General features: G+C 35.9%; 1 protein-coding gene and 1 long non-coding RNA gene across 6 annotated transcripts in view; one reads left to right on the top strand and one right to left on the bottom strand.

The window, feature by feature from the left end:
- The window catches only part of CEP350 (centrosomal protein 350), a 153,726-nt gene that overhangs the window by 20,315 nt on the left and 109,351 nt on the right, over positions 1 to 24,060 (bottom strand). For all 4 annotated transcript variants that reach the window (XM_027074431.2, XM_027074434.2, XM_027074432.2 and 1 more), the window contains 6 exons: positions 18,615 to 18,826; positions 14,717 to 14,861; positions 9,023 to 9,183; positions 5,897 to 6,033; positions 3,211 to 3,293; positions 218 to 2,214 (listed from right to left, as the gene is read on the bottom strand). In XM_027074431.2, coding sequence (XP_026930232.2) covers positions 218 to 2,214; positions 3,211 to 3,293; positions 5,897 to 6,033; positions 9,023 to 9,183; positions 14,717 to 14,861; positions 18,615 to 18,826 — 2,735 coding nt within the window. The remainder of the gene's footprint in view (positions 1 to 217; positions 2,215 to 3,210; positions 3,294 to 5,896; positions 6,034 to 9,022; positions 9,184 to 14,716; positions 14,862 to 18,614; positions 18,827 to 24,060) is intronic.
- On the top strand, positions 63 to 22,239 carry LOC128313072 (uncharacterized). Of its 2 annotated transcripts, none has more exons than XR_008293237.1 (3): positions 63 to 183; positions 10,256 to 10,411; positions 18,500 to 18,634. It is a non-coding gene; the product is annotated as an uncharacterized LOC128313072 (long non-coding RNA). The 2 variants fall into 2 exon arrangements; XR_008293236.1 differs by lacking the exon at positions 18,500 to 18,634 and adding an exon at positions 21,752 to 22,239 and having other exon boundaries at positions 67 to 183.

The following is a 24,060-nucleotide window of genomic DNA, read 5'->3' as shown; positions in this document are numbered from 1 at the left end:
CAAAACTGCCAGTGTTTGTGACAATCCTACAGTGACCACTCATGACATAATAGAGGACAATCATACCTCAGACAGAAAAACAGCCATAGGGTCTTTAAAAACTGGTACACTGATCTTTATCTAATAAATAACATGTCACAAAAAATCTATGAGGAACTACAGAATTAAAACACACTACAGAAGGTAAATTGACATTCTTTCTAGACAAAATACTTACAGGCCTGGGGCATATATCTGGTGAAGAAATCTCTTCTTTTTCATCTTCTAAGTCAGGCCTTAAGAAGCAATCTGGAACGCTTGCTGACTGTTCCTCAAGATTTTGGGATAGGCCTTGGGGTGGCATACTCTGTCGATCATCATCAAGAAGCCCTTGATTGCTAAGCTGGATTTTCTCATTCCTAGCTTTTTTGATTTCTTGTAGTTGATTGACTGTGTCCTTCACAAAGACTGTTAGTAAACTGTCTGTCAGTAAGCTGACTTTTTCTAGCTGCTGCTTTGACTTTTCCTCATTTAGTGAGGACCTCAGCTGGGCTTCCAGTTGGTTCTTTTCTCTTGTTAAAAGATCTAGAAGTGGAGTAGAGAGCTTTTCTGACACCTCAGGATGTAGGTCCTCTTCCTTTTCTGTCAACTGCTGCTGCTGCTGCTTTAATTCTTCAGAAAAGGCATTGTCTAAAGTATCGCCTTCTACAGCAATGGAAGCCTTTTCTATGGCACCAGGAACGTCTTTGTTTTCCTTTGAAGAGATCAGTGAATCAACTGAAGATTGCTGGTGAACATGGGCTTCAAGTACCCCAGAAACGTCCTGTACCTTGTCTGTTTCTATTTTAAGGCTTCTATCAAGTGAGGCTTCTATATCATGCATACTAGGTAGAGAGTTCTCATAAAAATATTCAACTGCATCCTTTTCTCTATCAAATTTGGAATCTGCTGTATCTTTTTGTTCTTGATTATAGTATTGATATCGTCCATCTGAGTAAGACTCTTCATCTTCATTTATGTCTACATAGTCATCAAAGTTTTCTGGAATGTGAGATATTTTTTGAGGGGGAGCAAAAATACCATGCTTCTCTCTGCACACAAAGTATACAATGCCATCATATGTCCCATTGTTATTTCCTTCAGCTTTATCCAACTCCACTCCAGCCCAAAATCCTTTGGCAAAACTGGTCACGCCTTTGAATCGAAGAGTTCCTGGCTGAACATTGCCAATCAACACCCTATCGCCAATGTGGAAATCATGTAACTCATCTGCAACAGAAACTGAAACCAAGGAAGGGGGTTCCGTAACTCCCTGTTCATGCTCTACATCACTGCGCTCCTTACTTTTCATAAGCTCAGTGGGGGACTTGAGTTCTAATAGCCTCTCAGAGTGGACACTGCTATGAACAGAAAGGCTTTTCTCACTGAGGCACTCACTGATTTCATCATCACTGCCCAAGCTAGTGGCTCTACTTGTAGAGTTCTTTGTTGGCCGTGACTCATCTCTGCAAGATTGAGAGTCTTTCCTGAGTGACAACAAAGATGACACCTCAAAGTCATCTTTGTACAGTTCAGCTGAAATGTCTTTCTTGAGAGAAGACACTTCAAAATCTTCAGAGTATGATGTCTCCTTAGGAGCAAAAAGATGCTCTGACAAAGATGAGTCCCTTTCCTTTATGTTCCTTTGTTCATGAACTTCTTTTTCTGATTGGGTGCTTGTACTGTGATCAGTACCTTGATCTGACTCTCTCTCTTTCAACTGTTTTTTATGAAGATTTTCAATGGCTAATCTAACTAAGTCTTTCTGAACATTTACAGAATCTAAAGGAAGATCCTTCCTTGAAAGAATTTCAGATGAATCTCCCTGTTCCAGGTCTAGTTTCAGTAAGACATCAGACTTCCTACATTGTTTTGAATAGGCCTCTTCAATCACACTCTCTTCCAATTTTGCATAGTCCACTTCTTGTATTTCTGATTTTTGACTAGCTTCTTCAACCTTGGCATCTAACACATCCAGAATTCTATTAGGGGCATTCAATTCTTTGAGAAGAGATAATGATGGTACATTTTCTAAAGAATCGCCAGATTCTGCTCTGGCTTTCCTTGATGATCTAAGAATTGGGGATGAAGTCTGAAAATGCTCTTCTGTTTGTCTATCCAATTCAATGACTCTCTTCGCATATGCAGATAAAGACCTTTCCGATACTGATCTCTCAGAACCTGCCAATGCAGCATCTTTCAGGAAAAGAAAAAAAATCTTATCAAAATTATTTAATCACAACCTTTTAACTGCTGGAACCAAAGGTTAAATAAAAGCCAAATCTTCATGAGGAAAAACTCTGGTCAATAAATATAACCTGTTTTGGTTACCATATAAGTTAAGTTTTTCCTTTAAGAGAGTATATTGCCCTAGCAATAACCAGAACATTTAGAATGACTGGAAATTTAAAGTTTGAAATATTTCTTAAGGGCTGTCTTAACTTAAAAAGTGAAGAAAAATGGCTCTAAGTTTATGGAGACACTGATTTGTGTGATCAATTCTTCAAATCATGTGAAACCAGATAGATATTACATACACATTATTTCATATAGGAAAACAATGAAGGAGGGACAAAGATACTTTGAAAAGAATGAATTTTCCTGGGGACTTCAACTAAGCTCTCAAATGCAAATGCAAGAGAAAAAATAACAATTTCTGCAAATACAGTATTTTAAGAGCTAAAACTGCAGAATAAGAAAAAAAAATACTGGATGAGCTAACAAACCAAGAGGTAAAAGTTCTGAATTCAAATCTCTATTTTGTCATTGTTTCTACATAGGCTTTTTTATGCCTCAGTTTTATTTCCTCATTGAATTACAGTTTACTTTCAATAATTCTTATCTTTCTTTGGATTAAGTTGAAAAATGTACATGTATATAACCACTTAACCCTGAGAAATAGTATAGACTGAAAAAAATATATAATCAGTTATAAAATTTGATTAAGGGAGAATTTAGGGATGCCGATGATACACTCAACCATTTTAGATTAATGTCTTTATGCTTCAGTTTTTAAATTTATATATAACCAATAAATCACTTTTATATAAAAGTAACTTAAAATTTCAATAATTATTATCTTTAAGAAATTCATTTTTTAATCGAAACGCTGTAGAGGCAGAATTATATACGCCCTTGCATAAATTCTTAAGTCTAGTGGATACAGCGTCATTATTTTTCCTAGTTACATACCAACATGTTCAGCAATGGACTCCAACGACCCTCTGGCACGCTCTGATTCTGTTAGTGATTTCCAGTTCTTTGCTGTTTCAGATCTGAAACAAAAAAATAAAGAGTAGAAATAAATGTACTGCTGATATTGTAATAACTGGTAACAACAAGCAGTCAACTCTCAGAAAACTACTTCTTCACAGGAAGTATTCCAACCTGTCACTTTCACCAAGCCTGTTTCTGGCCTTCATCACTCTCAGTAGACAATCTTGCCTCTTTTAATGAGAAAAACAGAGGCCATCAGCATGACCTTTCTTACCCTGAGCCTTTCTACCTACAAATGTATCTATATTCATAGCCATCCCAACTGCCTTTCCTTCTGTCTGCAGGACAGAAAGAGGTGTGTCTTTCACACGTATTCAAAGCTGATCGTTTGAACCTCCTGCCGAAAATCTCACACATTGCCTCAGCCTCATTAATGGTACTCTTCAGTCACACGTTCACTTTCCTAGAACCTTCAGTCCTTCACCCTGGAGATTTTTCCCCTTCGCTTGTAAGTACGCCATGAGCCTCAAAATTTTACCTCTCAATTCTTCATTCTTCCACCTCCTGGCTGCTGTCCTCTCTTATTCTTTAAGTTAACAGAAAGAGCTACATTCTTCATTTTCTTGCCTTCTCTTTATTTGCTAAGTCATAGTATTTGGCTTCCGCTTCTCTTTATAATGCCTTTAAATGCTATTTTATCATAATTAGTACTTGGCTCCCTTTTATTCTCTCTGAATGCGTATCTTCCTTGGGTGATGTTGCTATATATACGTTTTCAACCACCATCTATATGCTCCTCATCCCATATATATCTTACACTGACATCTTTCCTGGATAATTCTCCTTAGGTGAACCATGTACACCTCAAAATTTGTATTCTAAAACCAAAGTCATAAACTACCCACAAAAGAACATCTGACTTTCCATTCAGGTTAATGGAATGTTGACCCAACCATTTAAGAGAAACCTGGGAGTCATTCTAGATTTCTCTTGTTCCCCTATCTAGCACTTCAGTGAAGTCTACTTCTCAAATATTTTCTTTTAAGTGTTTTTAAGAATAAATTCTTTTTTTTTTTTTTTTTTTTTAAACTAAACTCTATCCCCAATGTGGGGCCTGAACTCACAATCCCAAGATCAAGAGTCACATGTTCTACCAACTGAGCCAGCCAGGCACCCCTGCTTCTTAAATATTTCTAAGTTTATTTCCTATCTCTGTTCTTATTTACACTGATTATTTGAAGCCTGGTCTAGACTCCTGTTCTCCCTGCTTCCAAGTTTGCTCTTTTCTATTTCTCCTTCATATACTAGTCAGAAAGAGCTCTCTGAACACAAATGTGATTACATCATTCTCTAGTTAAAATCCTCCAAGAGTTTGGTTAATAAAACCGTAAAGCAATTCATTAGTGTATTATGTAGAAATCTAAAAATAAAATTTACAGTTTTGTAATATAATGGAAAAATGTATATATTACAAAAATATATATATAAAATCTAAGCATAAGAAATCCTAAAAGGAAATACATCTAATTGTTGACATTTGCAATTCTGGGATAGTTCAGTATATGATTTAAACTTTTCTTCTTTTTACTGCTTCCCTCAATATTCTAATTAAAATAATAACAGTAACTACTAATACGCAGTGCTAATTGTATGCTAAGCTCTGATCTAAGTTAAGTCTTTTAATTCTCATAACAAGTTAATTAGTTAGGTGTTATTATAGGGATATAAATCCCTATTAAAAAAAAATAAGCACAGAGAGATTAAATAACTTGCCCAACAAAGTTAAATAGCTAGCTGGTACTGAAGCCATGATTCAAACTGAGGTAATGCGAAATTAATTATCATGAGTCTCTATTATTTTTGTAACAGACTTAAAAATCCCTAAGTATTTTTTGGGAAAGCCTTCAAAGGCTTCCCATCTTCTGAAAAGTAAAGTAGAAATTATATTATGAATGAGTGAGTACAAGGTTTTCACAATTTAGTTTTTATTTTTCCAGTCTCTTCTAACATTAGCAACATTCTATAATGTTCAGTTTCTGTAACATGCCAAGCTCCCTGCTGCTTTTGGTCATTCATCAATGTCCTTCTCTGAAATGACCCCTATTTCTCAGTCCCACTGACTGCTTACCCCCTACTCATTGCTCAAAATTCAGTTTAAGTATTGCAACCTCACTTTTTTATATACAATCTCCAATGCCGCCTCTCAGTATTCTGTATTTGCACTGACTGGCTGCATAATATTCCATCCCTGGGAAGACCCTTAAGTTACTGGGCTATTCACCTATTTCTGGACATAAAGATATTGCATATTTTCTCAAACTAGGTTTCCAGGAGTGAAATTATGGAATCATAAGTTACAGGTTGTTTTTTACTTCTGAAACACTGGCAAACTGCTTTGCAAAAGTCTATTGCTACTAGCAATACTGGAGGATACTATTTTCATTGTGCCCACCAGATTTCAGGATTCAGAATATATTTTTAAACCTGTACCTTATGATAAATTCGATTTGTGATTACATCATACATAACAACTCTAGTGAAAGTAAAAATATTGGTTAAAATTAACTTCACAGTTACTTAAGAGATAGCTTCTACTAAAAGTCTTCCCTTAATTCTTTTCTCAAACAAGGCAGAACATAGAGAAGTTATCAAAAATTTCTACCTGTGTAGTGGAAGGGGCTTGATCTTGGGTTTTTCAGAAGCTGAGGAGAGCGTTTTAATTTGAGGCTTGGCTGTTGGTGATGTTTCCAAATCTCGGCTAAGCTCTGCTTCAGTTTTCTTAATGAATTCATCATATGACTAGTTTAGAAAAATCAGAGGAGTCACTATACAGAATTTTTTTAAAAAACTATTTTAAATTAGAAAATAGTATATTTTATGGTAAAATATTCAAACAGGAAAGAAGATGTAATGTAAAAATCTTTCTCCCAGTATCCATGTCATTACCCAGAGTGCCATCAACATTTACTTGTAGATCCTTCTTGAAACAGACTATGTATAAGCATGCATGTGGAACCATAATCCTAATATGAGATAGAAAATGACAAAGTCTGATTTTACAAAAATTTAATACCTATGAAGCAATCATTTGGGTTCTGCCCCATTAAAAAACTTCTTTAGCTGACTATGTAATTATTCTTTTAAGGGTGTCCTAATACTTCCATGTTATTTTTAAGAAGTTTAGGCATTACGCAGAGTTCAATGGCAGCTTCTTGGGAATACAAATCCTTGGGAATACAAAGCCTGAAGAAGGAAGGCTGTGATTAGAGAACATGATAGTTCAGAATTACAAAAAATGTTATCAGCCATTCTATAAACACTAATGTGTAATTCTGATTTGGATAAAATCTAAGGGAAGTCCTTTATTATATTTCTTAGTTTTCTGGGCTAAAATCCCTACTTTTATATCTCTATTTGAGACTACAGCTGTTTTGTTCAACACTGTATATCCAGTACCTACTCAGTGTTTGACCCCAAACAGGCTGTCAGTCAACATCATAGAATGAATGAATGACCATATGGATGCTACTCAGTTGCTACAGATCCCTAAAACTTGGGCTGAAATCCCTACTTTTACAACTTTCACTATCCATATCCTCTAAATTTTCAAATGTTTTGGTAAAGTAACTTCTGGTATTAAACACATACCAAAGCTAGATGGTCTAGCTAGCTAGGTATATATGAGGACTATAACTTCTCAGATCTGAAAGCTATACTTACATGGATGTAGTTGACTTATCACATCTGTGATTAAATAAACTCCCAAAGATTTTTTATATGAAATGCTATATATATTATGTTTTTCTCCACCACATACTATAATTCTAAAACCTAAATACACAACTTTCTTTTAGACCCTTCTGGCTGGCATATCCATTAATGAAGAATTTTGAGCAATGCTATTCAATCTAATAGTATTTCATTTAATTTTCAATGGCTCTCCATTACCTTACACTAGTGCTTTTAAATTCTGGGTCCCACCCTAGATTATTAATCCCTCTGGGAGGGAGACTGGATATTTGTATTTTTCAAAGAGCTCCCCAGTTAATTCTAATGTGTGGTCACGTTGAAGACTACTGACTTGAAGTCCAAACTCATCCGTCTGATTCTAAGACCCTGAACATGATCTTTATTGTTGAATTTTGTTTCCCACTATTTTCCACCATGAACTTGCCAGTATGGCTATTCTACCTTAAGCACTTCCCTTACTTCTAAACATCTGTGCAAGTTACAGTCCCTGTTCCCATCTCTGTATTGTGTACCTGTGTGAATGTCTATTTTCTCCACATCTGTCAGCAGCCCTGTTTTCTATGTGGAAGATAGGACACAAAATTTAGAATTAGACATCTATTAAAATCTAGCTTTACCACTTCTGAGTGGTGTGTCCCTGAATAGCATTACTCTCCCTGAAAATCAACTTCCTCATCCGTAAAACTGTAGACAGTAAAGCCACTGTTGCTTGAGGATAAAATGAATACATGTAAAGTCATTAGCTGAATTCTGGCATACAAATAGGCACTTAAATATTTGATGACTAAGTTAATAGATGTAGGAGGAATACATATTTGGTGTTACCACAACAAGGACCATTGAAAGGACAGAAATATTGACTAACAGAACCAAAAGATTTTTAACATTTACAGAACCTAGAATCCTACAATGAAATCAACTGCCTTGAAATTCTGAGACTTCCTATTATTGGAAGTGTTCAGGTAGAAGCTGAATGGTCTTCTCTGGTGATGCCGTGAGAAGGGATTCTTGCGAGGAGCAGGACGTTCAGATTGATTCTATGATGAATGTGGCATTTTAGGAATACTAGGCTGGCAGAAGGTATGCAAGTATTAGGGAAGCAACAGAGACAGGGGCATTTAAGAGGCCATGCAGAGAGCAGAGATAAGGGGTCATGAGGCCCCAGTCGGCTCGATGGCAGCTGGAATGGAAAAAGCAAGCAGACTCATAAAGAAAAAAAAAAAAGTACCAGTGAGATCTGATAACCAAAAGGATAAGAGAAAACAGAATGAGGAAATATCAAAACCAGGTTTCCAGCTGGGGCAGAATCAGGGAAGGCTGCTAGAGCATGGGAGAAGTCTAGTTTAGAATTATCACTTCTGAGCCATTCAAATAGGACAATGTGGCATGAAACATCATTCTGCTTTAAAAAAAAAACAAATTGTTTTTAAAAAGGCAGTAACAGTTTCAATAGCTAGAATTATTTATCTTTTTTTACAGAATTATTCATCTAATGATTCTTTGCTTAAGAGGGTGTGAATTTCAATCTTTCACAGGCCTAATCTTTCTTATTTAAGAAAAAAACCTCTTATTTTAATTTGATTTTAAGAATATTTACTTAATACTTGATGCTATAAGATTTATTTTTTTATTTAATGTTTTATTTATTTTTGAGACAGACAGAGACAGAGCATGAGCAGGGGAGGGGGAGAGAGAGAGAAAGACACAGAATCCAAAGCAGGCTCCAGGCTCCGAGCTGTCAGCACAGAGCCTGATGTGGGGATCGAACTCATGAACCACGAGATCATGACCTGAGCCAAAGTCGGATGCCCAACTGACTTAGCTACCCAGGCACCCCAAGATTTATTATTTTAATATTTAATGCTTTAAGCAAGAGTTTGTTTAGATAACCTTGGATTTCTTTTAAAAAGAGGTTAAAATGTGGCACCAAACTAATAATGAAAAATTCTACGCCATTACTTTATTAACAACATTTAAAAAACATTTTAGGCTTCAATATACATTAGCCTTGATACTGAACCCCCTTCCTATGTCTAACCTCTAACTGTTTGATCAGACTGGCTTCTTGGGCTTTCAGTCTTTCCTTCTGCCGTTTTCTCTGTTCCTTCTTCAGCTGGTCCACAACTGATTTTCTTTTCCGCAGCTCATCCTTTAGGGCTCTGATCCTACCTTCAATGTCACTTTGGTCAGATGTTGTTTCTGAAAGGGAAATAAAATCTTTCATTTTAACTTGAGAATGAAGTTAATTTAATAACTACTAATGAAAGCAGCAAGGTGATACTACACTTACAGTCATCTAACATTTAAAATTAAGGAATTGGAGCTTTTGAAAAAAAATTTATTAGTGATTTGCATCTCTCTTTTCCCTGAATATAGTGGGCGGTTGGTCCTTCCTACTTATTTTCACTTTCTAATTGTACTATTTGAAACCTCAAATAAATCTTAAGATACCCTATCTTGATGAGATAAACAATCGGAAATTGAGAACTTTTAAGCTAGTGAAATTTGGGCATTGTGAGGAATTATTTCCTGGTGACAAGAGAAACATATTTATCTTTCCTTCCCCTTAGCTATTAATAGTTTTTAAGTCCTATTAAAATAAAAATGAAACTTTGCCATTTTACACTGACTGTGAATCATCAGTTGATGTCTTAATACCATATAAAAGGAAAGAAAGAAATTATAAAGAAATATACTCTGCTATAACCTTTCTTTAGAAGCTCTTAAAATATTTAAAATAGCTAAAATGAAGCTAGTTAAATCTTATTTTCTTCCCAACAGTTCCCTACACATGTACACACACGTACAAAGTAGATGTCCAGTCACAGCAAAATCATGAAAAAGACATTTCATTATAATAAGTGTCACATACATGCTATGAAAATACTGTCATTTAAAGATGCTGCTTATTTCACTACACATGGAAATTACGCAGAATAAAAATGATTATTCCTCACACCTCCTCCCCAAATCAAGTAATAATATCATTTCCACACACTAATGTCGAGTGAGACATTTAATAGCCATAGAAATACTATTACAATAGAAATACTATTATATAAAATCTGAAGACTCAAATGTATGCTACAACATTAAACCATAAATAACCAGGTTTTTTTTTCAGGTACTTCAGATTAAATTGCGTAAGAACTAGTTATGGAACTTATTTAAATGCAAAAGGATTATAGTCTTTTTTAATAGAATGATCCCAATATCTGGATTAGAAATAATGAAATCTAAGTTCCTGTCACTTCTATGTTGCTAACTTTAGGTACCTCAGGAAAGTAATACCCATCTTATACCACTGGTGGCATCATCGTGAGTCCTTAGCATGGGCAAAGCTCACTATTTATCAATCAACACTCATAAAATAGCATAATAATAAAGGCCATTTTCAACTCTGGATCTGTTACTGGTAATTGGTAAGGTAAGTTTGACCCCTGCTGATTTCTAGAATTGATGTGTAGATTCACTAAGGTGTACAAAGCACACAGCACAGCACCTGAACTACTATAAAAGCTCAAAAAATGGTGGTAAGAGTAATACTCATAAAAAACAAACATTTTATGCAGCTATATTTTAGGTAACAGATTTTCCAATCTAAAACTAAAAATGCTAGTGGTGAGAAGAGAGCCACTGAGTATCTCCCTTATGTTTTCTTCTAATTGCTGAAGAAAAGAATCAATTGCTTTCAGGGTTAAAAGGTTCTGAGCCCTTTGCAGAGATTCAATTGATGATTCTAGTGTAATAATTTGGGGTGGGAATGCAGGTTGACCTAAAAGTTAAAATCTTTCTAAAATGAAGTATAAACCCATATCTTTGCATCTTCTAAAAACTGAGCTTCTTTTAGCCAGATAAGCTTTTATGTGCTTCCAAACCTCAAGACATGGATAAAATTTGAAGACTTTGATAAAATTGTGTGGGGGATCACTATACTCCCGCACACTTAGTTTCAACTTTGTCCCCCCTCCCAAAATGATTATTTTAAATTAGTATATACATATTTAATAATTTATTGTCAAGTTAGCTAACATACAGTGTAGTCTTGCCTTCAAATTAATATATTTTAAAAATTGCACATGCCAGCAGTGATTTTTTTTTTCTTTTTGTAATTTTTTAAATGTTTATTTATTTTTGACAAAAAGAGCATGAGCAGGGGGAGGGAGACAGAATCTGAAGCAGGCTCTAGGCTCTGAGCTGTCAGCACAGAGCCCGATGCAGGACTCAAACCCACAAACTGTGAGATCATAACCTGAGCCGAAGTCAGACGCTTAACTGACTCAGCCACCCAGGTGCCCCGCCAGCAGTGACTTTTCTAATAAAAATATGTATCATCTATGCTTGTGAAGATTTAAAAGTAGTTGATGAGAAACTTGGGAGTTTTTAGATGAAAGACCCTGGGAAATGTTTCTATTTTTAAGTACTAAAGAAGCCAAAAGTGTACAAATGAAAGGTAGAAATTAAATAAATAAAAGTCTATGAGAATGAGTGGGAATACATTATATACCTGCCAAATATAGTATTACTGTATAATATTCACCATTAGTAACGGGGTGCCTGGGTGGCTCAGTCGGTTAAGCATCTGACTTTGGCTCAAGTCATGATCTCGTGGTTTGTGAGTTAGAGCCCCGCATGGGGCTCTGTGCTAACAGCTTGGAGCCTGGAGCCTGCTTTGGATTCTACGTCTCCCTATCTCTCTGCGCCTCCCCCACTTGCATGTGCTCGTGCTCGCTCTCTCTCTCTCTCTAAAATAAAAATTTAAAAAAATTCATCATTAGTAACATCTAAAAATCTCTAGAATTTTTTTTTAACCCAAACAACTCACTGAATGAATTTATTGCCTTTATGGAATTATCTCCTACAAGGTTTTTTTGGGTGGTGAGGGAGAGAGGAGGGGGCAGGTAAATGATATTTCAGTTTGTTTAAACTAACGTCAAGACAGAATAACCTGATGGACAGAATGATCTAATAGAAAAAATTAAGTTTCTGATTATTTCACACAGGCAGCCTCTAATAATTTGGCTGATAAATTCTTTATCACTTGAGAAAGGCTTATATAACTCCACTACGTTAAAACTGACCACTTCCATTAACATTGCATTTAATGTCATCATCAATAGGTAGATGGCATCTGGAGTTTAGAAATCTCAGAGCTATTTTTCCAAAACTATTCTCACTTGAGTATGTTTTACCAATAAAACAGTATCTTATTAACATTATTAATCCTTAGTCTGTAACTCATGCAAGGCTGGTTACAATATTATTCCACTGAACAGATGGAAAAGACTATCCAATATGGGAAAGAAAGCTGAAGAAAGTCACCAGTAAGTAGTAGAGCTAAGATATGAATTCATAGTTGTTTTCTTTTTTCATTTTTTAATGTTTATTTATTTCTGAGAGAGAGAGACAGAGAATGAGTCAGGGAGGGGCAGAGAGAGAGGGAAACACAGAATCAGAAAGCAGGCTCCAGGCTCTGAGCTGTCAGCATAGAGCCCAACGCAGGGCTCGAACTCACAAGCCATGAGATCATGCCCTGAGCCAAAGTCAGACACTTAACCGACTGAGCCACCCAGGCACCCCTAAATCCATGTTTTCAAGTATCAAGTTTATGTCTACTGACATGTTACTACACTGGTAGTAACTTTTTGCCAGAGTACCTCAAAGCAAATACATAAAAATAGTAATATTCAACAGATAAATATGATATACAACATTCTTCAGCTGGCTTGAGCTAGTAATCTCATTTCTAAGAATTTATTCTTACTGAAATATTCCACAAGAAGATGTTCATTACAACTTTACTGGCTGGGAATGCAAGCTGGTGCAGACACTCTGGAAAACACTTCCTCAAAAAACTGAAAATAGAACTACCCTACAACCCAGCAACTGCACTACTAGGCATTTATCCACGGGATACAGGTGTGCTATTTCGAAGGGACACATGCACCCCCATGTTTAGAGCAGCACTATCAACAATAGCCAAAGTATGGAAAGAGCCCAAATCTCCATCGATGGATGAATGGATAAAGAAGATGTGGTATATATATACAATGGAGTATTACTCAGCAATCAAAAAGAATGAAACCTTGCCATTTGCAACTATGTGTATGGAACCAGAGGGTATTATACTAAGTGAAATTAGTCAGTCAGAGAAAGACAAATATCATATGACTTCACTCATATGAGGACTTTAAGAGACAAAACAGATGAACATAAGAGAACGGAAACAAAAATAATATAAAAACAGGGAGGGGGACAAAATAGAAGAGACTCATAAATATGGAGAACAAATTGAGGGTCGCTGGAGGGGTTGTGGGAGGGGGGATGGGCTAAATGGGTAAGGGGCACTAAGGCATCTACTCCTGAAATCATTGTTGCACTATATGCTAACTAATTTGGATGTAAATTTAAAAAAATAAAAAATAAAATTAAAAAAAAACATTATTGGCAATTTTGACAAAATCTAAATGATCATCACTAGGGAAATATTTAAATAAGTTATGGTATATCTACTCTTTGAAATATTATGCAGTTATTCAAAAACAAGGGTGATTTAAAAATATGGGTGTGGGAACCTCCAATGATTTATTATCATTTGAAACACTTGAAAACAGGGGGTACAGAATAGGATCAAAGACCAAAAACAGAATAATATTTTTCACTTTTTCTTTATTAAATGTCTACTCTCAAATGAAAACTAAAAATGAGCTCAAAAGGCATACACTCAATATAGTGTTAACCTTCCTTGGAATTCTCATAAACTGAGCATTGCCTGTATAGATACGCTTCCCAAGATCAGATCTTGTGTACATTGAAGTCTTACAGAATAGAGGCTGTTCATGGTTTCATAATCTAATAGCACAGAGTTTTATAGCAGAATAGAGACAGACTATAGGAGAATAGACAATGTTCCCCACTGCCATGTGCAGTTGATTCTCTACCTTTCCTCCTTTGAAACTTAGGCTATCCTGCCCTACCTCCTCCTCTCTCTCTCCATGGTCATCATTAATTCATTCAAGAAACACTTAAGGGGCTCCTGGGTGGCTCAGTTGGTTGAGCATCCGACTTTGGCTCAGGTCATGATCTCACAGCTTGTGAGTTCGAGCCCCGCGTCGGACTCTGTGCTGACGGTTCAGAGCCTGGAGCCCGCTTTGGCTTCTGTGTCTCCCTCTCTCTCTACCCCTAACCCACTCACATTCTGTCTCTGTCTCTCTCAAAAATGAATAAACATTAAAAAAAAAAAAAAAAAAAAGAAAGGAACATTTAATAAATACCTGCCATGTGCAATGCAAAGTACCTGGTAGGTCCTGGTGCCACCAATTATTAATAAATTAGACTCTCCTTTCCAGAAGTCTATATGCTAGTAGGGGAGACCTGCTGGGTAAAGTCTGGTTACAATTTATATGCTGTCTGGTATAAGCTGATGCACAGAGCACTATGGGAACACATAAGCAGTATCTGGCACATAGAAAAAAATATTCAACAAATGTCTGATGAATAAATGACTTGCCCATTAACAACCCAAGAATATAACAGTTTGTCACATTTTGTGTAATTAGGGAAATAATTAATTATCAATGAAAAGCACTGAATTATGTGATTTACTCTTGGCAAGAAAAAAGCCTTTACAAATGAAAGAAAGGATAACATTACACTAACATATGGACAGACAAAGCTAATTAAAGAGGTATTCAAATATAATACAAAGAAAACTCCTTGTTATTACTCTTACCTGACTGTGTCATAGATAATGACTCATCTGACCAACTAGAACAGTGTTGATGGGACTTGATAGGTAGACGATACTGTCCTCCAGTCCTATGACTTCCTTTGCTAGACTCCTGCTTTGACACTGATGTGCAGCTTTTGGGAGGTGACTGTTCAAACGGAAAACCAAATGGGAAGTGTTTTGTGATACAGTTGTAAAATCCAGTTAGCATTTGAGATACCAAGCAGTTAATAATATATACAAAGAGTGTTAAGTAACTCTATGACATAAAAAGTAAAAACAGTTTACAAATTATACAAAGGATAAATCGACCTCAATTTTTTTTAAGTTATACAAAAAAGTTACAGAGAAGCATGCTTTTTAGAGAGGTTTAAAATAAAGTAGGAGGAGGGGGTGCCTGGGTGGCTCAGTCGGTTAAGCAGCTGACTTCGGCTCAGGTCATGATCTCGCGGTCCGTGAGTTCGAGCCCCGTGTCGGGCTCTGTGCTGACAGCTCAGAGCCTGGAGCCTGTTTCAGATTCTGTGTCTCCCTCTCTCTGACCCTCCCCCGTTCATGCTCTGTCTCTCTCTGTCTCAAAAATAAATAAACGTTAAAAAAAAAATTAAAAAAAAAATAAAGTAGGAGTGGCTATTGTATAAGTGATAGTTACCCCCTTATTCATTTATTTTTTTTAATTAAAAAAATTCTAAACACAGGAGTGCAGGTATCTTTTCGACATAGTGATTTCATTTCCTTCAGAAGACTCCACCCAGAAGTGGAGTTGCTGGATCATATGGGAATTCTCCATTGACAGATAAATGATAAAGAAAATGTGGTGCATGTGTGCACAAGTGCACGTGCATGTGCACGCATGGACGCGCACACACACACACACACACACACAGGAACACACTATTCAGCTGTAAAGAAAGAAGGAAATCCTGCCATTTGCAACACGGATGAACCATGAGGGCATTATGCTAAGGGGAATAAGTTAGACAGAGAAAGATAAATACTGTACGATCTCACTTATGTGTAGAATCTAAAAAAAAAAAAAAAGAAAAGAAAAACTCAACTCATAGAAAAAGAGATCAGATTTGTGGTTACCAGACGTGGGGGTTGTGGGGAAATTGGGTGAAGGTAGGAAGGGTACAAACTTCCAGTTATAAAATACATAAGTCCTAGGGATGTAATGTAAAATGGGATGACTAGAGTTAAACATTGCTGTGTGGTATATGTGAAAGTTGCTAAGGGAGGAGCATAAAAGTTCTTGTTACAAGGGAAAATTTTTTTTAACTTTATGAGGTGAGAGATGTTAACCAAACTTATTGTGGCAATCATTTCACAATGTATGTATGCCAAGCCATTATGCTGTACACTTTAAACTTATACAGTGTTGTGTATCAATTATATCTCAATAAAACTGAAAAAAAAAACTTTAAAAATACTAAATATGGGGGTGCCTGGGGGGTTCGGTCAGTTGAGCGTCCCAATGCTCATGACCTGACTTCAGCTCAGGTCATGAATCCAGCATCGTGGGATTGAGCCCCACATCAGGCTCTGTGCTGAGAGTGGAGCCTGCTTGAGATATTCTCTCTCTGTCTCTCTCTCTCTCTCTCTCTCTCTCTCATTTTCTCTCTCTTTCCTTTTGCCCTTCTCCCTTGCTCACACACTCTCTTTCTCTAAAATAAAATTTAAAAAAATTTTTTAAATACTAAATATGTACTATTTTGAAGAAGGAAGGAAAGAAGGGAGGGAAGGAGGAAGGGAAGAAAAAGTGTAAGAAGACTGTCTACAAGAGATTACAAAGGACATCATTTCTATCCTGCCACCAGGAGGAAGTGGGAATATCTAATTTGATTCCTGGCTATCATCACTTCCTGTACCTGTGAGTTTGGGCAGGTTTCCTAGCCCACTGAGCTTCAGAGTGGGGCTTAAAACAGTACCTCTAGATTTCTTGTGAGGATAATCCACATAAGGCATTGGCATATTAGCTGGCACTTGGTAAGTAAGCACGAATAAGTATTAGTTTTTTATTATAAAAATCACCAGGGGCGCCTGGGTGGCTCAGTCGATTGGGAGTCCGACTTTGGCTCAGGTCATGGTCTCACAGTTTGTGAGTTCGAGCGCCGCGTTGGGCACTATGCTGACAGCTCAGAGCCTGGACCCTGCCTCAGAGTCTGTGTCTCATCCTCTCTCTGTCCCTCCCCTGCTCCCACTCTGTCTCTCTCTGTCTCTCAATAATAAACGTTAAAAAAAATTTTTTTTAATAAAAATAAAAATAACTTAAACATTTTTTAATGTTTATTTTTGAGAGAGAAAGAGAGAGACCGACCGGGGGAGGGGCAGAGAAAGAGGGAAACACAGAATCTGAAGCAGGCTCCCGGCTCCGAGCTGTCAGCACAGAGCCTGACCCAGGGTCCAAACCCACGAACTGCAAAATCATGACCTGAGCTGAAGTCGGACACTCAACCAACTGAGCCACCCAGGTGCCCCAGTTATAAAAAAATCACTTTAAGACACACTAGTTTTATTTCTTTGCCATATTTGCTTGTCAGGAAAAAAACTAATTTTTAGTGTTTGATCAACCTATTTTGAATGTCAATAACAATGCTAGGTGGGATTTAACCAATTCACAGGAAGTAATATTAAGATTGTGTCAAAAAGCATAGTTTGGTTGTAAATTCCATGCTACGTTTATGTATACAAGCCTATTTTCACATAATAACTAAGAATTTGCTAATATAATTTAATTAGAAGCCTTTTATAATCTAAAAACTCTGCTTTCAAGTATGTGCCCAAGGCATTGGAATATTTTGCTACACAGCACAGAATAGGTTCTTCATTGGATCACTGGATAAAAAATGTTTTCCCCCAAATCTTTCAGGTGCTATAACACACATAAATCTGATTTTTCAATAGAGGAAATGCAATGAAGACTCTATCAAAAGATACTCCATTTTGAAATTAAATGGGTTCCTTTTTTTAGACAAAGACTTTAACAAAGTTTATGTTCACTTAATATTTAATAATATTATGCTAATTCCTTTGTAGGCTTTATAAAATCAAATTTAAAAAGAAACAGTTAAGTTTCTAAGCTTAAGTTTTTATCAGATAGGTTTTGTTTTTGTTTTTAGTTTTATTTATTTAGTTTGAGAGTGGCGGGGGAGGAGGGGCTGGAGACAGGGAGAAAGAGGATCCCAAGCAGGCTCTGAGCTGTCAGGACAGAGCTCAACGCAGGGCTTGATCCCACAAACTGTGAGATCATGACCTGAGCCAAAATCAAGAGCTGGACACTTAATAGGCTGAGTCACTCAGGCCCCCTCATCAGATACGTTTTTTTTTTTTTTTTTTTTAATGAAATACAGAATTAAGGACAGTGTGGAAAATCTTATTCTAGAAGTGACCATTATTCTAATTCAGAGTCAATAACCATTTCAGATCTGCCTTAAAGAAATGCAACCATTACTTTTATTCTGATTTATGAGTTATAAGGGCAACTATTAACTAAATTATAGAAAAGGCACAATGATATGGTTTAAGATCTTACTGTTTCTATTATAGGTCAGAATACAGATTTTAATAAGCACTTGTATTGTCCCTCTATAATTATCTTTAAGTTTAATTTAAATTAAACTTAAATTATCTTTTAAAGATTTTAGAACTTCCTATCCCCTCAATATTAATAGACTTAATAATATATAATTTTACAACTGCCACTAAAACTAAAATTTATATATTTATTAATCTTTAGGAATCTATGAAAAGCTTTATTCCTGTTCAAATGTCATATGCTGTATGTTACAGGTATGGGCAATAGTCAACACTGTCATTAATTGCAAGAATGTTAACTGTTAATAATATAACTTTCAGAAGACTTTGGTCTAAAGAAGCTTTAAGGAATAAATATACATTAACTTACATGTTTACTAGGAGAGGTAGAAGATTCCAGTTCTTGTGAAAAAACCATTTCTTCAGTAAGTACACTATGATCTGGACTCCCTGACTGCTCCTGAACTATAGACTCGGAGGGTATATATCCAACAGCAGGACTGCCCAATTCTTCTGGAATAGAGCTTTCACTGTGGAGGTGAGAGTAAGAAGGTACTGGAGATTCTGCATCACTTGCTATTTCTACAAAGAGAGAGTAAAAACAAGAAAAAGACCACAGTCTTGGTCAAAAGAAATTTTCCACAGCTACACTTTGCATTTGCTTTTGCATAATTTCACCAATTGCATTTAGATACAATTTTAATCCCACCACTTAAGGAATCACATTACTGTAAAGTCTGTTAGTCTAAGTAAGAATTTTGGCTGACAGCAAACTGAAGAAGAGATCTGTAAACATATAATCAGCAATGACAGTGACTGACAACCTAACTGATTGGGAAGCTACAGAGCAATAACAACTCATATTCTCATATATGAGTGTAAGTTGGTCCAACCACTTTGAAAAACAATGTGGCTGGCAATACTTGGAAAAGATGACAATACTCCATTATCTATCAATTCCACTCCTAGGTATACACCCTAGAGAAATCTTGCATATATACAGTAGGAGACATTTACACGGTTTAAAAAACACAAATATCTGCGGATAGTAAAATGAATAAATTGTGGTATATTTAGCCAATAACATGTAACATAGCAACAATAATGAATGAACTAGAGCTGCATGATCGATGGAGATATACAGTGAATTTCATTTAGTGCTTCCAGAATTTTTAGCACTATCCTGTCTCTGGAATTTCCTGTCCGTTATAACCCTTGCTCTTTCCAAGAAAACAAATATGTTTGACACTAAACAGAAAAACCTTGACATTATACTTGTATAATTTTAAGAATTTACATTGTTTTCCTTCTTTGTCTTTGTAGGTATAATGCCCCACAAGAATTAGATGATATCATATTTTGCATCAGTACTGCTAACATTTGATATACTCAATTCTAAAAGTCTCATTTAAGATTCTGGGTCTGAAATCTGCAAAATAAGCTTATTTAACATAAGCAATACCTTGAATAACATGGGTTTGAACTGCACAAGTCCATTTATATGTGCATTTTTAAAAATAAATACAATTCAACTCAATACTATAAATGTATTTTCTCTTCCTTATGATTTTTTAAAACATATTCTTTATCCTGTTTTATTATAATAATACGATACTGTAATATATTATGTACTATATAATACATACACATAATGTAAGCCTTCTGGTTAGCAGTAAGCTATTGCTAAAGTTTTGGGGGAGTCAAAAGTTATACATGAATTTTTGACTGTGTGTGGGTTGGCATCCCTAATCCCTGTGTTGTTTAAGGGTCAACTCAATTTTTTCTTTTAGGTTACTTTACTTTATTAAACAAACTATTCATAGGCTATATTTGATGAGATTAAAATTGCATTAAAATTGCCTTTGTCTTATCACATTTACCCAATAACACTTTTTCCATGATTAAGGAGGCCAACAGTTCTAATAAATTAGAGAGTTGAACAGGAAAAACATTGCTCTAAGACAACAGTTAAACATTTTGGTCTCAGGACATCTTTATACTCTGAAAAATCATTGAAGACCACAAAAAACTTTTTCTGTGGTTACAGATATGGTTATATCTATCAATATTAATCATACCAGAAGTTAAAATGGAAAAAAAATTAAAATATTTAAAAACAGTAATAAATCTACATGTTAACATAAATGACATTTACTAAATTTTAAAATAACTACATTTTTCCAAAAAAGGGCTTAGTTGAAAGGAGAGGGATTGTTTTACATTTTTTAAAATATCTGTAATGTCTGGCTTAACAGAAGGCAGTTGGAATCTCCTATCTGCTTCTGTCTGCAATCTGTGACTATCTGTTGTTTTGGCTTAAGCATATGCAGAAAATCTGGCCTCTCAAAGAATATATGTAATTAGAAAAGGGAAGAGTATTGTAACAGTCTGTACAGATAATTGTGGATATTCTTTTTTGATGCTACACTGAAATTTGACCATTGGTAGTTCCTTGTATTTTAGCTGGAATGTAGAATCTAAAACCATATCAATAAACTTTTTGTGATGTTACATTAAAATCCTTTGGTCAACTCTGTACTTTAAATGGGTTTTCTACCCATGCATGATTCTCTAAATCATCACTGGTGATTTGGAAAACACTGGTTCACTGAGTTCTGAAGATCTTCCCAATGTTGACACATTTTATCGCGCAATATGAAAAAATGACCCTGATTAGCATCATCACCCATCATATCAGGAAAGTCTTTTAAGTATTGGAAAGCTGTCCAGCTCAAGATGGGGAAAACGGCATTTCTAAAATCCTAAATTTTTGCTTGAAAGCTTAAATTTTATCACTGGCAATAAACGTAGCCCCTGTTTTCTCTGAACAAAGTTGCTTCATTTATTTCTGAGAAACTGCCAAATACACAAGTATGAATAACCAGTTTTTTAGACACTTAAGTAAAAATGGTACTCCATGAAAAAAAATGGCTGGTTCAGCTTGCAATTCAAACCACTGCATTATGTGCTTTTCTTCAAAGCCACCACCAACCTTCGGCACATGCAAGTGCTTCGTGCATATTTCCTATTTTGTCACACAAAGTATTAAAAAGATACGTACCCAAAGGTTGAGATTCAACAAAATTAGTATTCGTAAGTGCTTATTTCAGGGCATTCTTACATAAAACTGGCATGTTATCGTTAGTACAAAGTGGTGAAGAATACAAGGCTACTAAAAACACAGTTTGGTGCCCTGCCTTGATTCATGCTAAGACGTCAGCAATTTTACTCACCCTTATTTTTGCTAGCTACATCGGCATAATGTCAACACAGTGAAAAAGGCAAACAACATGATAGTATCATTATAAAAATAATTTTGACCCCCACATCCTCTGAAAGGATCTTAGAGACTCTCCCAGAGTTTCCTGGGCCATATTTTAAGAACCACTGCTCTAGGGTTCATACCTGGGAATGGAACCGCTGAATCGTAAAATACGTGTACCTCACTTTTATGATTTTATTGATTATTTTTAATGCCTCTTTTTTCCAGCCTGTTTTCCAAACTAGGTTTAACAATTAATACACCAGCAGTTCCGTGTTCTACCTACATACCCACGGGCTTGATGGGTATTGTAAATGGGCTGAATGATGGTCCTGGAAAAGATATGTCCATGTCTTAACCCCCCGGACCTGTGAATGCAATTCTTTTTGGAAAAAAGGGTCCTTGCAGATGTAATTAAGGATCTCATGATGGGATCACCCTGAATTATCTGGGTAGGCCCTAAATCCACTGAAAGTTTCCTTATGAGACAAAAGAGGAGCAGACAGGCATGGAGAAGAGTGGGAGACTGGAGTTAGGCAGACACAAGAGATGCCGACAGCATAGCCACAAGCCGGAAGAAGGAAGGGAAGAGCTGTTCCCTGGATCCTTCAGAGGGAGCACAGCACTGCCAACACCTTGCTCCTATACTTCTGGCCCCCGGAAGTGAGAGAATAAAATTTTTTTTTAAGCTACTAAATTTGTGATAATTTGTTCCAGCAGCCCTAGGAAGGGAAGCAGTATTTCTTTATGATTTTTATGCCCTGATTACCAATACATGTGACATCTTTTCAGATGTTTATTGATGATTTGGAGTTCTTCATTGTGAATTATCTGCTCTTTCCCTTATTTTTAAAATGTGGTTGTTTTATTTTTGATTCACAGGAGCTGCTTGCATGTTCTTCTACTATTCCTTTGTCAGTCATATGTGTGGCAAATATCTTTTTTTATTTTGTTGTTTTACTTTCTCTATGGTGTATTAATGAATACAAATTCTTAATTTATTGAAATCAAAGGTATTGGTATTTCCCTTTGTGGTTTTGCTTTGTATAACCTATTAAAGAAATCTCTCCCTCCCCTTGATGTCATATAGATATTCTCTTCTATGGTCTAAAAGTGTCATAATTCTAATTTTCACATTTAAGCCTTTTTTTTTTTTTTTAAACCCTTCAGCTGGATCTTTCTATATTGTCAATGTAGGGATCCAATTTCATTTTTTCCTGCCCTCCAAATTTAGTGGAGAGTCCCTCCTTCCTTCACTGCTCTGCAAAGTTACCTGTGTCAGAAGTCAACTTTCCACATATGCATGGGTCTTTTTCTGGGCTGTTTCATGGTCTATTTGTGTATCTCTGTACAAATAATCCCGTTTTAATCATTATACTTTTACAAGTTTTGGTATCTGGTAATGTAAGTTCTCCATTTTGTGGTTCGTCTTTAGCAGTGTCTTTGCTTTTTGGTCCTTTGTTCTTTCATACACATTGTAAAACGAGCTTATCAAACCCTATGAAGAAATCTTGCTGAGTTTCTGATTTAAATTGCCTTGAATCTACAAATAAGTTCAGGCAGACTTAACATCTTTAATGACACTGAATCTGTGAGAATGGAAAAGCTTTCTATTTATTTTGGTCTTCTGTAATGTCTCCTAATAACATTCTAAAGTTCTCTCCATAAAGATCTTACATATTTTTTGTTAAATTTATTCCTAGTACTTCATGTTTTTTTATTTCTATGATAAATGGCATCTCTTTTAAAAATTAATTCTTCTGGGGGCGCCTGAGTGGCTCAGTCAGTGAAGCATCTGACTCTTGATTTCAGCTCAGGTCATGATCTCACAGTCGTTGGATTGAGCCCTGCATCAGGCTCCGCACTGAGCGTGGAGCTTTCTTGGGATTCTTTCTCTCCCTTTCTCTCTGCCCCTCCCTCACTTGCACTCTGTCTCTCTCAAAATAAATAAACATTTTTTTAATTAGATTTTTCTAACCAATTTCTGCTGGCCTATAGACGTGTAACTGAATTTTGTTTATGAACTTAGCAACCATGCTAGATTCACTTGTTAAATGCTGGATTTTCTATAATAATAAGTTTTGCTTCTTCCTTTCACTGCTTAGGTGAAATAAAAGCATCTTTATCTTCTTTCCAAATTTAAAGGGAAAGTTTTCTATGTTTTATCACTAACAGCAGTATCTTGTAGTAGGTTTGGTTTTTCATTTTTGTTCATAGATATCCTAGATCACATAAAGAAAGCTCCCTTCTATTGATACTTTGATCTGAAATTTGTTTTATTAGAAATGCTTTTTGGATTTTATCAAGTACCTTTTCCAAATCCATTCAGATGTCATGTAATTCTTCTCCTTTGATCCGTTTAAGTAATCTGCCCTGTTGATTTTTTAGGATGTGTTAAACCCCACTTGGTCGTGGAATAGCCCACTTCCATTTCACAGAATTCACCCATTTCTTCTCAGTTCTCAGATATGTTAGCATAAAGTCATTCACAACAGTCTCATAATTCCAAGGTCTGTGGCATTTGCAGTTATATCGCATTCTTCACATTTAATCA

The sequence above is a fragment of the Acinonyx jubatus genome, chromosome E4 (genome assembly GCF_027475565.1).
Source record: "Acinonyx jubatus isolate Ajub_Pintada_27869175 chromosome E4, VMU_Ajub_asm_v1.0, whole genome shotgun sequence".
Taxonomy (NCBI): Eukaryota; Metazoa; Chordata; class Mammalia; order Carnivora; family Felidae; genus Acinonyx; species Acinonyx jubatus.
Note: the sequence above shows the minus strand (reverse complement) of the source record. Positions and strands in the feature narration are given on the sequence as shown.